This window comes from Scyliorhinus canicula, chromosome 10 (assembly GCF_902713615.1).
Source record: "Scyliorhinus canicula chromosome 10, sScyCan1.1, whole genome shotgun sequence".
NCBI classification, from domain to species: Eukaryota; Metazoa; Chordata; class Chondrichthyes; order Carcharhiniformes; family Scyliorhinidae; genus Scyliorhinus; species Scyliorhinus canicula.
The window spans coordinates 124,040,183-124,056,319 of record NC_052155.1 but is presented as its reverse complement, the minus strand read 5'-3'; the positions used below and the strand labels follow the sequence as shown (position 1 = coordinate 124,056,319).

The following is a 16,137-nucleotide window of genomic DNA, read 5'->3' as shown; positions in this document are numbered from 1 at the left end:
AGTTTAAATAAGTATGTGCGTAAGATGTGTTAAATCCCCTTTTCTTCCTGTTTTGGAAGAACTAATGTTTGATCACGCCTTTGTTTGTTAACCTGGTGTTGTAAGACTTCTTACTGTGCTCACCCCAGTCCAACGCCGGCATCTCCACATGATGAGTCTTTACGACAGCTTTGGAAAACCTGTCCACCTGTACTTCAGCTATTGAAACAGATAAAATTCTTAGAGGGCTTAACAGGGTAGATGCGGAGTGGCTGTTTCCCCAAGCTGTAGAATCGAGAACTGTGTGTCAGAGTCTCAGGATAAGATGTCAACCATTTAAGACCGGGTTGAACAGAAACATCTTCGCTCAGAGGGTTGTGAATCTTTGAAATTCTCTACTGCAGGAGGGCTGTGGATACTCAGCCAATGAGTCTGTTCAAGAACAAGATTGCTCAATTTTTGTGCTCTTAAGGAAATCAAGCAATATGGGGATGGGGCAGGAAAGTGAAGTTGAAGCAGGGGATTAGCTGAGATCATTAAATAGTGGAGCTCAAAGGACTATAAGTACCACTCCTCCTGTTTCCTATGCTCATATATTCTCAATTTCGCCTCACCATCAGCCACCGCTCTGTTGTATGTCTCAGTGAAACACAGTCCAACACTGGACCAGAGCCATGCACCTATAAGGAACTGAACATATTGCTATTCTGTATTCTACTGTTCTACCTCCTAAAGTTTGTGTTGCCATTTTTTACTTTAATGTTTTTGATCAATCTTGAGCTTTGATGCACAAACATTTATGAAACCCTTGCATTGGACAGAAACCCCAAGTTCCAGAGGTAAAAGGACAGTATCCCTGTCACTCCCCCCTTGGTTATATTGTTTTGGATATGACAGCTGTGGCATCAGCAGATGATGAGCCAAGGACCTGCCTTTGGACAGAGGACTCGTGGCTGTACAAAGCCGTTTTGTTTCATTTCATTAGTGTGAATACAAAGTACTGTTAGAGAAGTGTGGGAAACCATAGCATATTATTGTGAGAGCGTTGCCTAAATTCAGATATTGTTTGCAGCTCTGAGATTTGGACCACTGTAACCCAGGTATGAATCTATAAAACCCAGTAGTTGAGGGCAGCACGGTAGCACAAGTGGATAGCACTGTGGCTTCACAGCGCCAGGGTCCCAGATTTGATTTCTTGTTGTGTCACTGTCTGTGCGGAGTCTGCACGTTTCTCCCCGTGTCTGCGTGGGTTTCTTCCGGGTGCTCCGGTTTCCTCCCACAGTCCAAAGATGTGCAGGTTAGGTGGATTGGCCATGATAAGTTGCCCTTAGTGTCCAAAAGGTTAGGAGGGGTAATTGGGTTACTGGGATAGGGTGGAAGTAAGGGTTTAAATGGGTCAGTGCGGACTCGATAGGCCGAATGGCCTCCTTCTGCACTGTATGTTTGTGTCTATGACTATGAGTATTGAGTTAGATTCAATTCCCCAGCTGTCTTTATGTGAATTCTAGGCCAACTCCTGAATTGAGAAATAAACACCCGCCTTCTTCCACCAGCACTTGCTTTCAGTTTGATGTTAATAGATAAGTATAGCCCTGAGCAAAACCGTTCTGAGCACCGGACAGCAGGAGTGAGTAGACACCAATGCCGCTGCCCCCACCCCGAGACCTTTCCTCCACAACTCTCCGTGCGACCCCCAACCCGCCCTGCACCTCTCCTCCCCTCAAACCCCCAACTCTTCCACCCCCCCCCCATCCTCAGCTCCTTCGAGGAGCGGGCCCTGGAGGTGACTGCGGTGGCCGAGGACAGGGCAGTCACCCATGCGAGGCTGGCGGACGTCGCAGAGGTGAGGAATCACCGGGCTCCACCCGGAGGACCTGTCAAACATGAGTTGTTACTGCCTTACTGACTGACTCATCCCACCTACTGGCCACGTGTCCATTGTCCTGCAGATCCTCCAGCCGATGACACCGATGGATGGCACTCTCTCCAGCCTCCCAGGAGACCATCTCGAAGGGCAGCTCCGAGGAAGACATGTTCGAGGCATACAGCTGTCATCCCCACCCTCCACCAGCGCAGATACACACACCTCAGTGGGACATGTTAGTGATCTCGTTTCTGGGGCACATTCTGGTGAGCACCACACAGCTGGTGATGTACATCTGGTGGAGGCAGGAACTCCCAAGCTGGAGAGCTGTCGGAGGTCTGCTGGATCCCAGGATCCAGCTGGGTCCCAGCCTGATGCTGAGCCTATGGAAGAGATATACCCAGAGCTAATGGAGACGTTAGGATGCGGTCAGGGCATCGGAGGGAGATGTCCGTGTCACTCCAGCAGATCCATAGCCAATTGGAGGAGCCCCAGAGGCTCCGGGCGCAGGCGATGTCGCCGGCAGTGAGTGGCACCGAGAACAACACTGCTCGGGTGGTGACCGCAGTGGAGAGCCTGGTGCGTGAACCAGCTGCCCCTCTGTCCCAAGATGAACCCCCACGTCCCGATGGCCACTGAGTTGGAGGAGCGGGCGTTGAGTGCCAAACAGGACCAATCCCATGGAGTGGCGACGGTGGCCACCAGCTCCCCCGGGTTCCACACCTCTGATGAGGCCGCGTCTCACAGTCAGCACAGGGGACAGGGTGGCACGGCTGTGCATGTGCCGCCGACAAGTGCGGCAGAGCCCCCAGAGGACATCGAAGGTCACAGGACGAAGTAAGCAGCTGGCTGTAACTCTGATGTACATCCTGGGGACACACCTGGACATAGCGGTCGAGCTAGGAAGGCAAAGTAAGAAGTCTTACAACAGCAGGTTAAAGTCCAACAGGTTTGTTTCAAATCACTAGCTTTTGGAGCACAGCTCCTTCCTCTCCACATCATAGAAGGCAAAGCACATCGGGAATCACTGAGGGCACCGGGGGGAGGGAGGAAGGGGATAGGTATGGGGTGAGGGGGCAGCACAATCAGGAGGGTGGAGAATTGTAAAACACAATAAACACTCTTGACCACAACCAGTATGGTGCCTCTGTCACTTTCTTCTGCAATGCGGCCCGATTGCCGAATCCTTGGTCCATCTCTCCAGGCATCTCCACCTCCCCATAGCACCCACGTACCCTCCGGTCGTGGACATGTCCCCACAGCTGTGTCCTATCCCCTGGGTGTTCGGATCTTGGCTGCTGCGTGTGTGGTGTTGCCTCCCATAAAGTTCAGGGACAGTGTCCAGGCATTGCGGTGTGATTGTGATGCGAGGCATCACATGCAACATGGCCCGCCTACCCATGGGAATCCACTTGGGTTGTGTGAAGTGCTCACTTAACCACGATTGCAAATTCACTATTAGTGATAGCTTTCAGCCGCATGGTCAGAGGCTTCAACAGTCAGTGGGGGTTATGGGTTGTCAGTGGGGCAGATGGGCAGAGTTGTCCCTGGAACGGATAAACATGATCCAAGGGTTGGCATAGTGGTGCCACATGCAGTCGCTCCCGCCCTCCAGCACCTACTCCCCACCTTCCCATGGCGGGCCACCCCTGCAGAGGGTTCCCAACCCCCAGCCGGAGCCGTCGCCCCACACCCCGTCCCCCCAGCCAAGGGTCCTCCATCCTCCGCCGAATACTGGGATGGCAAGCCCAGCATCCCCGGGCTCTTTGCCTGTGAGCACAGATGGCTATTCAGCTCCCCGCAGAAGCCCTTCCGCCAGGTTAATGTTTTTCAAGAGGAGTACTAATCGGCACCACTTGCTAGGGAGGTCGATGAATGACGGGAGGCTTTGGATATGGGGTCGCTCCCATTAATTGCATGGAAATAGGAATTAAGTGCTACGAATTGGTTTCTCGCCACGCTATGGCGAGATCCCGATTACGCCAAGGGGAGCGGGCTGTTTGCTTTGCAAGCTGTTTGATGCCTGGCACGGTCTCATTTCCGGCCTCGCCTGCTATTCACCGGCCCCATTTCAGTCGAGCGAGAGCGCACTGAGGCTGAAGAATCGCTCCCTAAGTGTCATTTGCCAGGGATTGTGCTGGGAGTTTGCCATCGGCTTGCCTGTGAGTTCCCCACTGCTATCTAACCACACTCGGGATGGCATCTACTGGTCTCATTGTGCGCAAAAAGAGGCGTGGCACAATGCGACCGCTAGATTCCAGGAACTCCCACTTCCGCTCACCACACCTCGCGAGATCTATGAGATTTATATTAGCGAGAGGCAGCATGGTTTTGTGAAGGGGGAGGATGTGTCTCACTAACTTGATAAGAGTTTTTTGAAGAGGTCACAAAGATGATTGAGGCAGGTAGGGCAGTGGATGTTGTCTATGTGGACTTCAGTAAGGCCTTTGACAAGGTCCCTCATGGTAGACTGGTACAAAAGGTGAAGTCACACGGGATCAGGGCTGAGCTGGCAAGATGGATACAGAACTGGCTAGATCATAGAAGGCAGAGAGTAGCAATGGAAGGGTATTTTTCTGATTGGAGGGCTGTGACTAGTGGTGTTCCGCAGGGTTCAGTGCTGGGACCTTTGCTGTTTGTGGTATATATAAATGATTTGGAGAAAAATGTAACTGGTCTGATTAGTAAGTCTGCGGATGACACAAAGGTTGGTGGAATAGCGGGTAGCGATGAGGACTCTCAGAGGATACAGCAGGATTTAGATCGTTTGGCGACTTGGGTGGAGAGATGGCAGATGGAGTTTAATCCGGACAAATGTGAGGTAATGCATTTTGGAAGGTCTCATACAGGTAGGGAATATACAGAATATATATGGGGCTGGTTTAGCACAGGGCTAAATCGCTGGCTTTGAAAGCAGACCAAGGCAGGGCCAGCAGCACGGTTCAATTCCCGTACCAGCCTCCCCAAACAGGCGCCGGAATGTGGCGACTAGGGGCTTTTCACAGTAACTTCATTTGAAGCCTACTTGTGACAATAAGCAATTTTCATTTCATTTCTTTCATTTTCATACAGTGAATTGTAGAACCCTCAAGAGTATTGACAGTCAGAGAGATCTAGGTGTGCAGGTCCACAGGTCAATGAAAGGGGTGACATAGGAGAAGGTAATCAAGAAGGCATACGGCATGTTTGCCTTCATTGGCCGGGGCATTGAGTATAAAAATTTGCAAGACACATTGCAGCTGTATAGAGCCTTAGTTAGGCCACACTTGGAGTATAGTGTTCAATTATGGTTGCCACACTACCAGAAGGATGTGGAGGCTTTAGAGAGGGTGCAGAAGAGATTTACCAGGATGTTACCTGGTATGGAGGGCATTAGCTATGAGGAGAGGTTGAATAAACTTGGTTAGTTCTCACTAGAACGGAGTTTGAGGGGCGACCTGATATAGGTCTACAAAATTATGAGGGGCATAGACAGAACGGATAATCAGAGACTTTTTCCCAGAGTAGAGGGGTCAATTACTAGGGGGCATAGGTTTACGGTGCGAGGGGTAAGGTTTCGAGGAGATGTACGAGGCAAGTTTTTTACACAGAGGGTAGTGGGTGCCTCGCTGGAAATCGCTGCCGCAAGTGTAGAAGATTTTAGTTTAGACGGGCAGCATGGCTGGCGCAGACTTGGAGGGCCGAAGGGCCTGTTCCTGTGCTGTACCTTTCTTTGTTCTTTCTTTTGTTGTAACGTGGGTAGAATCACATTCCGGCAAATCTGCATATTAGATTGAGACCGCTAGTCTCACTCTAGTATGCGTTCCCGAGATCTAACCAAGGGGTGGAGGACCAGACGGGGACCAGATGGAACGGCACTCGTGTGGGTCTGCCAGGGGATTAGAGTCTCGCAGGTGCATGACCTCTGGGCAGAGTGGTATCCTGGCATTGCTGGTGCCACCTGGGCACCCTGGCACTACCAGACTGGCACCCTGGTAGTGCCGCTTCGATGCCAGCCCAGCACTGTCAGCTGACAGGGCCGGAGCCAGCTGCAAGGTATCAAGCTGGCATTTTGTTTGCGAGGCAGTGATCGGGCCAGGAGGTTCTCTGCGCAGGTATGGAGTGTTGGGGGGTGTCCTATTGTGAGCTGGGGCCTCGGGGATGGGGGAGTTCTGGGGTCGCGTCGGGAGCTCGAGAGATCAAGACCCCATTTTAAAATGCACTGAGCTCCCCAGTGCAGAAAATGGAGCGCCGGGAAACACCCGGCTAATCTCGCGCGACAGGATTCTGCCCCCATTCAGGTAGATCGTGCCCACAATCACTCTTTTGGGCCCTGGGAGCTTCTCACCAGTTTACCCCATACTTAGAATTATTTTTATCACTGGAGAGCTAAACCCAAGGCCAGACTGGCTCCTCCGAGATCGGCTGCCATTTTGACAGGGTGTCCCAATCTCTAAATTAGCTTGTGGCTCCCACACCCGTGGGCAATGTCACCCCACATAGACAACACCCCCCCCCCCCCCCCCCCCCCCCGGCCATAGTGAGGGCACACTGCTATGGGGTCACTGGTGCCCCACCTCCAAGCCCTCCACCCTTCACCCCCCACCCTGCCCTGCACCCCCTCCACCCTTCATACCCCCTCCACTCTCCTTTCATGGGCATGGCTCCCCCTCAGGCCCTGACCTGTGGCAGTGCCACCCTGGCTCCCTGGCAGTACTCCTGCCAGCTTGGTAGTGCCATCTGTACACTTCGGCAGTGCCGGGATGCCCACATTCCAGTGGGAGGGCCAGGGGGCCACCCTGCCCTATCCTTGACCACCCAGGGATCCTGAACTCAACACCTCACGAGATCTGGGTCGATCGTGTGAGGTGTGCTATCTGCTGGGAAGCCCACAGGAGGCATGTACCGACTGCGCCGTGCTCCCGTTCGAGCACTATGCTGACAGTAAATTGCGTGACACGTTTCTTTCTCAAGATGACAATTTGTTTTTCTTGGATGGAGAAGTGCTAATGTGGGCATCAAACATTACCTGAGCAATGTGTGCAGCATTTGTATTCAGTGTCCCAGCTCATTACTTTTCAAGCTGATTTTTAGAAACATCTCTTTTGAGCTTCTGAGTGGGCAGTGGAATTCCTCGAGAGTTGCAGTGCAGTTGGTGATGAGGGAAATGCTGGTAAGTTAGTGACGAGAGAAATGGGCTGAATCAATTCCAGGAAATAGCCATTGTGCTCACTGGTATGTGATTATTTATGGTCTGCTTCTAAGAACTGTTACCATGACGGATACAGTGACTGCGGTTGATTTTATTTCTGCGCTTGTGAAGAATATAGACAACCATCAATGTCAGTGCTATCTGAATGGTGCAGATGATTTACAATAATTATGGGCGTAATCCTTCCATGAAAGGAACTGGTTACTTTCTATGCCTCACAGTGTCAAAATGTTCTGAAATAACATCTCATAATGATTTATAATAATTATCTGAAATGTCCTGGATATGAACATATTCAGTAGCAGTGGCAATCTGGCTAAAGAGTTAATGTGGATTTCATTCATTTTTATCGACAATAATATGGTACAGAATGTATCCATATTCGACCCTTTTCATGTTGCTTGGAGTGAGTTACTTGATATACTACCATGCTCACTGAGTCCTCTGTAGAATACATGAAGCATCAATAATACTGAACTTATTGGAACAAGGCACTGTGATTTACAGTAATTGTGCTGAATGTCTCCTGGTGAATTACCATATTTTGCCCATTAGAGCAGAATGATGAGTGTTTGTCAGCTCTGAGAACTCTAATCTGTACAGTTAATGTCTTTGTTACAAGGCTGTACTGTATTGTTATGCTGTACCTCAATCCCCCTGGCAAAAGTGAACCAAATCAAAAGCTCATTATGTATTCTCTAGATACTGGAACACAGATACTGGAAAGAGCAGCGCTTCAAAGCTAGATGATGACTGTTATTCTGTATTCTATCTCGTAAAGCTTGTGTTGCTGTTCTTTTATTTCAATGTTTTTGATAAATCTTGAACTTTGTTGCACAAAGAAAATTTGTGCTGATTGAAATGACTTCACTTGACTCTTAGCGGGTTAATGTTTCTTTCTTAAACAATGCCCTGAGACATGAATTCTGAAAGCTCTAATTTCAGGGGGTGGATTCTCCGTTTCTGAGCCAAAGTGCGGAGGATCTGTGGCGTTTTACGTTAAAATAATCGGAGGCGCCCCCTCACCAATCCTGCAACCGGTGAGGGGCATTATAAATGGCCGGGTCCACGGCCGCGCATGAGCACGACGGATACCTGCTGCAGCCCATGACCAATGGGTTGTCGCTTTCCACATGATTAGTGCTGATTGCGTCCACTTTGCCAGCTTGATCTAGGAATTACCTCCAGACTCCTTGAAACCTCATGACAATGGACAAAGAAGCCTCCTGCAATTTATCACACTACTGTCCTCTCTCAGCTGATGAATTGGAACCCACCCACGCTGAATACCACTTAGAGTGTGGCTAGAAAGGGCACAAAATATACTCTGGCTGGGTTACTTCAAAGTCCATCAACAAGAGTGGCTTGATCACCACTGACTGATCTGGCCAAGTCCTGAAGGACATATCTGCCAGACTGGGCTTGTAGCAGGTGGTGTGAGATCCAGCAAGAAGGAAAATCCTACCTGGCCTTGTCCTCACCAAACTGCCTGTTGCAGATTCTTTAGCCCATGACTATTGCTTCAGCATGACTACTACACAATCCTTGTGAAAATGAGGATACACACCATTGTTTTGTGTGGCATTACCACTGTACTAAATTAGATAGATTCAGCTGTTCAGACTGGGCATCCATGAAGTGCTGTGGGCCATCAGCAACATAATTGTATTCAACCACAAACTGTGACTTCATGGTTTATGATAACCCTCACTCGACGATTATAATCAGCTTTCTGCAAAGTCACTCTTAAATCCTGCAGTTTGATCAGGTGACGTTTCCAGTCCAATGCTCTGCCAGCTTCTTGCAGTGTCCCCTCAACTTACTGTTAAATAGCCATAACTATCAGAACAAGATTGGAAACTGGGATTGTCTCTTCTACCTTACTAGCATGTCAGTAATGACCCCAAATCAGTTGGAGACCTGAGGCCAGATTCTCCGATTTTGATGCCATGTCCGAAGGATCTGTGGCATTTTACGTGGGAAAGATGGGTGCTGCCCACTCACCGATCCTCTGACTGGTGAGGGGCTAGCAGCTGCGCCACATAAAACGCCAAGCTCCCACAGAATAAACGGCCGGAGAATTGCCGGGTCCATGGACCTGCATACGCATGGCGACGACCTGCAGCAGCCGCACCGTACAACATGGAGCCGGCCGTGCGCGGTCCCGACCTGCCAGATAGTGCCACCCCACAGCAGTCCCCCCAGCCCTTGCGGAAGATTTTGTCGTAAAAATGGATTCTCCGCCTGATTGCCGATTACGAAATCGGCATCAGGAAATGGAGAATCTCGTCCCTGATGTAATGCCCACTGCCCCTTTCCCCTGAACTTAGTGTTTGAGGGATGAGAATTCCCAGGGCAAAACATTATAAAATGGGCCTCAAATCACATCCCAACTTCAGGACTGGCTCTCGTGGTTCAACACAATTAGGACTAGCAAGAAAATATGAAACTATAACTGCTTGTCCTTTACTGAGGAGATTACAAAGCATTGGCCCATAGCTGAAAGTCTGAACAATGAGAAGGAGAAGAACATGGTGGAGTAGCTGCAATTACATTATCAGCTATATGTGATCATTTACATATCACGCATAAATCTACAAGCATCACATTTGAAACATCAAAATGAATATGTGGCTTTAAAATTGGCTTTGAACAATTTGACAGTACTGTGATGTGAAAATACAGAACTCAATTAAAACAAAACTTTATTCTTTTCAGATGTTATCACCCTGAGGTGTTTAAATTAGCTTATTTGTTAAGAAGGCCCACATTAGTAAATGGAGTACTGAAAAAATTAAGAATCTTGTTAAAATAGGACTGCAAAGGGGGACATGCACGACTGTAACGCGGGCAAGTCTGCTCGCTGCTCATGTCTGAAACTGTAGGCTGCCTTGTTTGTTAAGTTGTTGCTTGGGGGGGGGGGTGGGGGGGAGGAATGGTGCGCGCGAGAGGGCGGGCGAGGGAGGGATATTTGCCTAGAGGGATTGTGTTGTAAATAATTTAAAAATTAGTAGGGGTAAATGTCTGTATGGAAAAACTCTTTCAATAAAAATTATTTAAAAAAAAAAAAAAATAGGACTGCAAAAATGCGTAAAAGTAAAACCAAGTGTTTTTATACTTTCCGCTGACTAACACTTGTGGCCCATGGAGCTGAATATTCCTTCCTGGAGCATGAAACCACAGTTGTGATTATTTCTGGGTCTTGAATCTGCCTCCAAAGTCACACCTGTGATTTTCTTCATAGATATCATAGAATTTACAGTGCAGAAGGAGGCCATTCGGCCCATCGAGTCTGCACCGGCTCTTGGAAAGAGCACCCTACCCAAGGTCAACACCTCCACCTTATCCCCATAACCCAGTAACCCCACCCAACACTAAGGGCAATTTTGGACACTAAGGGCAATTTATCATGGCCAATCCACCTAACCTGCACATCTTTGGACTGTGGGAGGAAACCGGAGCACCTGGAGGAAACCCACGCACACACGGGGAGGATGTGCAGACTCCACACAGACAGTGACCCAAGCCGGAATCGAACCTGGGACCCTGGAGCTGTGAAGCAATTGTGCTATCCACAAGGCTACCATGCTGCCCTTCAAGTGGCCATTCAGTGGTCAGATGGCACATTCACTGGCCACTGAAGGAAGGCAGGCAGGGACTTGTTGCTGGAGGGCCAATGAGAAACCTTCCAACTTGAGAGTGCTGTAAGGTAAGTTAAGTAAAGGAGAAGGCACCAACATGGAGGCACCCTCTCTCCAACTTTTTTTACATCTTTAATTAAGACAGATTCATCAGAAAGGCCATTACTCAGGGAGCAGAGGGACCTCTCTCCAGAGTGACCTGTGGCTGCTCTTGAACTGAGGCAAGAAGGGAGGGCTTCTAGGCCTGCCTGGAGAGCTGACCTCCCAGGACTGCAGCTGAGTGCCCACTTCCAGGCATGTAAACGTGCCCACCACCTGCAGGAACCTGAAAATTGACTATTATTCCAGTTGGCCTCGATTAGCTTCTTAATGATTCCTGCTATTGCTGACCCTCAATTTTGCCACTGCGAAAAAGGCCCGGAGTTGGGATGAGGTTGGGGAAGGGACACGAAGACCCTACCAAATTTCAATCACATCGCTGGCAGGAACAAAAAAATTCAACCCATGGAGTTGGACCGCAGCATTCTGGCTCGGCCATCAATATCATTGTTGGGATTAATTTAGTTTTCACAGTCCTTCAGTCGGCTATGGGGATTGTTTACTCCTATTTGCCGGATAGAAAACGGAACAGGTTCCTGTTTGGGTTGTTTCTCGAAGGGTGAAGAGTCATGTGACAAACATGGAACAGTAAGCAAATGTCGCTACTTCTAAAAATAACTTTGAAGTCTTTAATACCCTTTTAGATTAAATGATTATAATGCAAACAATGGCCGAATTCTCCGGCTGTTGCGATTCACATTTTTTCCCGCCAGCAGCGCACCCCAGAATGGGTTTTCCAGCAGCATGGGGTGAAATCTCATTTAAAATGGGGAACCAGAGAACCCCACCCATTGTTAATTTTATTTTACAGGATCTCTGTCTAACAGAAAGTAGGCTTGCTAACTAGGTGGATTGTTGGACGCTACCTGCTGGAGCAGTATGTTAGTAGGACTGATGTAAATTTTGTGTGTGTGTGCTAGGTATCACCAACCCATAGCCATCCCGTGGGTATTGGAGAGCAGCGGCAGCAGCCCCTCACTTCACTCTCCTCTCCGCCCAGACCTGTGGTCGGAGCAAGGTACAGTACTCGCTTCTCACTGACAATTATACTGTTAACTTTCTCCCATTTCCAATCCAGTCTTTAAGGTTTAAGATTGTTTAACTATGATTAGATTTAACCCAAAACCATATTTATCCATGACAAGAGTAAGGTCGATACAATTAAAATTGTGTTCTATATTTCAGATATTAAATATTTTAAATAAGGATCCATTTCTTGTTAGAATTATGAAAGCATTCTATTAGTATGGTTTTCTGTTTGTTATTATTTTTTGTAGCGTACCTTATTACATCAGACCACCTCAGCGCACTTTACCTGATGCATTACTTTTGGCGTGCAGTGCTTGATATTATGGAAGCAAACAAATTCATTCAAAACTTCTGCAATTGAGTGTGGCAAATAACACTTGAGAAGATTAAATTCTCCTTTTGCTGATAAATAATGTATGGCAATCAATAATCTAAATTAAATTACAGAACATGAATATTTGAAATGTGTGATTTTTGATGGTGGAACTTGATTAGCCTGTCACTAACTACAGTCACAGTCATTTATTTTTATGTATTTCCTTTGAAGAGATATACTGAAATAGGACGTACAGTCCTTAGAGCATCAAAATGTCCAATTTTGGTTTGTTTTCTCACTCCCAGAAAAGCCCGCGGGGAAGGAAAGAAGTGCCGGAAAGTGTATGGTATGGAAAACCGAGATATGTGGTGTACTGCCTGCCGCTGGAAGAAAGCTTGCCAGAGGTTTATTGATTAGAGGCGAGTTGTGAAGGGCCTTTAAGAAGATTCTTTGGGCAGCTACTATGTACAGTTTTGAAGCACTTAACTTTTTCTAAATGAATTTGTAACTGAAGCAACACTCTTATCCAACAAGATGCACTTAAAAGAAGCCTGTATGGAACTGAACAGCAAATAGATTTATCGGATGTCAGTGATAAAAGATGTGTTGCATTGAAATTGTAACAGCTGGAGTAGAGTGATGAAGAAATTCTGAAGCAAATAATTCTGCATTGTTTTGAAACATCATCTGACAGGGAAATGAAGAATATTGTGTTACGATTTTATACTTTAGTCTTGGAGGTTTCTCGGGAACCCAATGTTTGTGAACACAATGTCGATATAAGGAACTCCGTAATGAAACACTCATGTGATTTATGTTTTTGGTGTGACTTCAATTTTCTTCTGAGCAGTATAAGCTATTTTTACTAATCATTTGCATTTAACTACAGCAAAATTACTAAGTGGAATACTGCGCACTGTTGAAGATACTACAACATATGTGTCTTATTTTCTTGAAGGTTGATGGAGGTAGAAGATTAGGGTCACATAAAAAGAGAGCAAAATTGTTTCTTTTCAGATGTGATAAACTTCCACAAAAGCAAAATTGATTGTGCTGCAGTATTAAGAAGACACCATGAAACACCAGCCAGGCTCTGTAGAGTCTACAGGAACCTTTGTTTCTTAAAAAAAATAATGAACAGCTACATAACTTTGCATTATAAACTAATGGACTCTTTCGGGATGTGCATTGAACTGGACCAATGAACAAGGACAGTGTAGTTGAATTGATGCCGGTTTTGCTTAACATTAACACTGGGGTACATTAAGGGCAGCAGGTTTTTTTTAAATTGTCATTTTGGCTGCAATTCCCTGCTACCTTGCAAATTTTCTCTAATACTGAAAAGGACTGTTAATCAAAAATGCATCCTTGGTGATCTGATGCTGGAGATGCTGTGATGCCCAGCTAACAGGCATCGCACATTAAGTAGGGCGAGTCAAAGGGGTAAATGTTCACTGTCATCACCTCGGCGGTAAATTGACAAGAGCGGATTGTCCACCCATTGTGGAACATGCCTGAAATAGTGAGGTGAAAATTGGATAGATTCTACAATGCATGGATGATCCACTCCATTAGATTACTACCCAGACAGGGAAGGTGAAAATTACCCCAAATGTGTCAGCACTTCCCTGGGACAATAAGGCTGCTCAGAAATGATGCCGTCCACTAATAGGAGAGTAACTGTGTAAAAGTGCTCACAGATTCCATTCAAACCAAATAGCTTAATATTAACCTCTTTGAGATCAAGTGAAAACAGGCTCTGACTATGTGGGAAATTGAACTTGGTATAATCCACTTTTCATTCTGAACAGCTGAATAAAGCTGCCTTTACAAGGTATTCCCTGCAGTTTAACTGGTTGCTTTGTAAACTGGGATAACATCATGAGCAGAATTCTCCAAATTGATCAGATTAGATTATGTGAAAGCAAACGTACCATAAAAGAAGCTTTTCAAACAATTTTTGAAAGATTTAGATATCTGCAAATAGCTTTAAAATTCAGTGATAATAAGCCTAATGCAATGTCCATTTCTCAAAATAACTATTCTTTAAAATAAAAGATCTGTCAAAAATAGTCATCAGAAACCATTTCAGTCATATAAAACAGCAATTATTGTGGCAAATTAAAATTTGAATATAAAGTTGAAATTGTTACGGAATTTTATATTCACCTTTTATAAATTGGATTGCATTTAAATTTTCTAATCCATGTACCTCCAGAAAAGGTGCAGAAAAGAACAAGAAATATTATTCACAAACTGAAGTCATTGTATTCTGCATACAGGACAATGGAAGCCAGGGGCTGGATTCTCCGCCAGCGGGATGCTCCATTTTGCCGGCGGCCCGGGGGTTTCCCCTCAATGGGAAACCCCGTTGACCAGCCATCGTAAAAGAGCATCCAGCCGGCGGGGTGAGACAGAATTGTGGAGTGGCGGGGCAGAGAATCGATTTTTCTCCCAGATGGAAAATGTTTGCAGAGGAATGTTGAGAAGAAAGTTGAAACCTGAAATGGTTATTGAGCTTACCCCTATCACAGAAGCCCACTCTCAGATCCTTCATTTAATTGGCCTAGTCCATTACTCTTTGTTCATGACTGAATCAGAAACTGGTCTGTCGTCTGTTTGATTGCTACACTTTGGTGACTTTTTTTAGGGGCATTTCATTTTGTCCATGTTAGAAAACTGGCAGTAGTAGATCAGCTGCCTCATTGCTCTCAATTTGATGTGATTGAAATCAGGAATGGAGAAGCTTGAGTGTTTATCAATACCATTCCATTGTGCAATATGCTGGTTGCCCCATACAACTCCTAACCAAGTCTTTTCCCTTTATGTCACAAATTACTACTCAAGTTGACTCACTGTCCTGTAAGTTAATTTTTTTTCAACAAATCTCTTACTAGTTTGAAATACTATTGTAACCATACTTAAGAATATATTGGGCAGGAAAGGCGATTGGGCGGAGAATCGGTTTTGACGTCGAAATCGTGGTGGCCGCTGGTTTTACACCCAATCGCAATTCTCCACTGCCTTGGCGGTAAATTGACAAGAGCGGATTGTCCACCCATTGTGGAACATGCCTGAAATAGTGAGGTGAAAATTGGATAGTTTCTACAATGCATGGATGATCCACTCCATTAGATTACTACCCAGACAGGGAAGGTGAAAATTACTCCAAATGTGTCAGCACTTCCCTGGGACAATAAGGCTGCTCAGAAATGATGCCGTCCACTAATAGGAGAGTAACTGTGTAAAAGTGCTCACAGATTCCATTCAAACCAAATAGCTTAATATTAACCTCTTTGAGATCAAGTGAAAACAGGCTCTGACTATGTGGGAAATTGAACTTGGTATAATCCACTTTTCATTCTGAACAGCTGAATAAAGCTGCCTTTACAAGGTATTCCCTGCAGTTTAACTGGTTGCTTTGTAAACTGGGATAACACCATGCTCCAGCGCGACCAGTGCCATCTTGTTGGCAGGGATGAGTGTGTGTTGGGAGTGTAATGTGTATATGCGGCTGCAGCTTGTCAGCCTCCCGAGTGACCATCATGGACCCGGTGAATCCCGCACCATCTCATTGGAATCGATTGTGTTCCACGTGACCCCAATGCTAGCCCCTCCACAGTTGCTGAATCGGCCCAGATGCAGCGCCGGATTTGCTGTTGTGGAAGTCCACAAATCCTGCCCCGTCGTTAACACTTAGTCTCAGAAACGGAGAATCCCACCGATTGACTCTGAAGCACAAATTAGATTAACTGAAAAGCCGCTCTTTTGTTTCTTTCTACCCATGATAGTTCTCTCAATAATTCTACTCCTAAACATTTTAGATTCCATTCTCATGAAATTTCTGAACGATTGAACTTTTCTGGAGATCTTGGGAGTGATCTAGCGGAAACGTTTCTAAGTGTCATTTGTGGCGGGTTTTGCTGAGAGCTTCCCGCCGGCTATTCGGAAAGTTCCCCACCGCTATCTAATTACACTTAGTCACTTTTTGGGCCGTGGGAGTTTCTCCCCTGTTAAG

At 46.5% G+C, this 16,137-nt stretch overlaps 1 protein-coding gene across 4 annotated transcripts in view; it reads left to right on the top strand.

Moving 5' to 3' along the window:
* The window catches only part of znf704 (zinc finger protein 704), a 253,862-nt gene extending 240,612 nt beyond the window's left edge, over positions 1-13,250 (top strand). For all 4 annotated transcript variants that reach the window (XM_038809685.1, XM_038809684.1, XM_038809683.1 and 1 more), the window contains 2 exons: positions 11,695-11,792; positions 12,425-13,250. In XM_038809685.1, the coding sequence (XP_038665613.1) occupies positions 11,695-11,792; positions 12,425-12,536 (210 nt within the window). In that variant the 3' untranslated portion in view covers positions 12,537-13,250. The remainder of the gene's footprint in view (positions 1-11,694; positions 11,793-12,424) is intronic.
* The last annotated feature ends 2,887 nt before the right edge of the window (positions 13,251-16,137 follow it).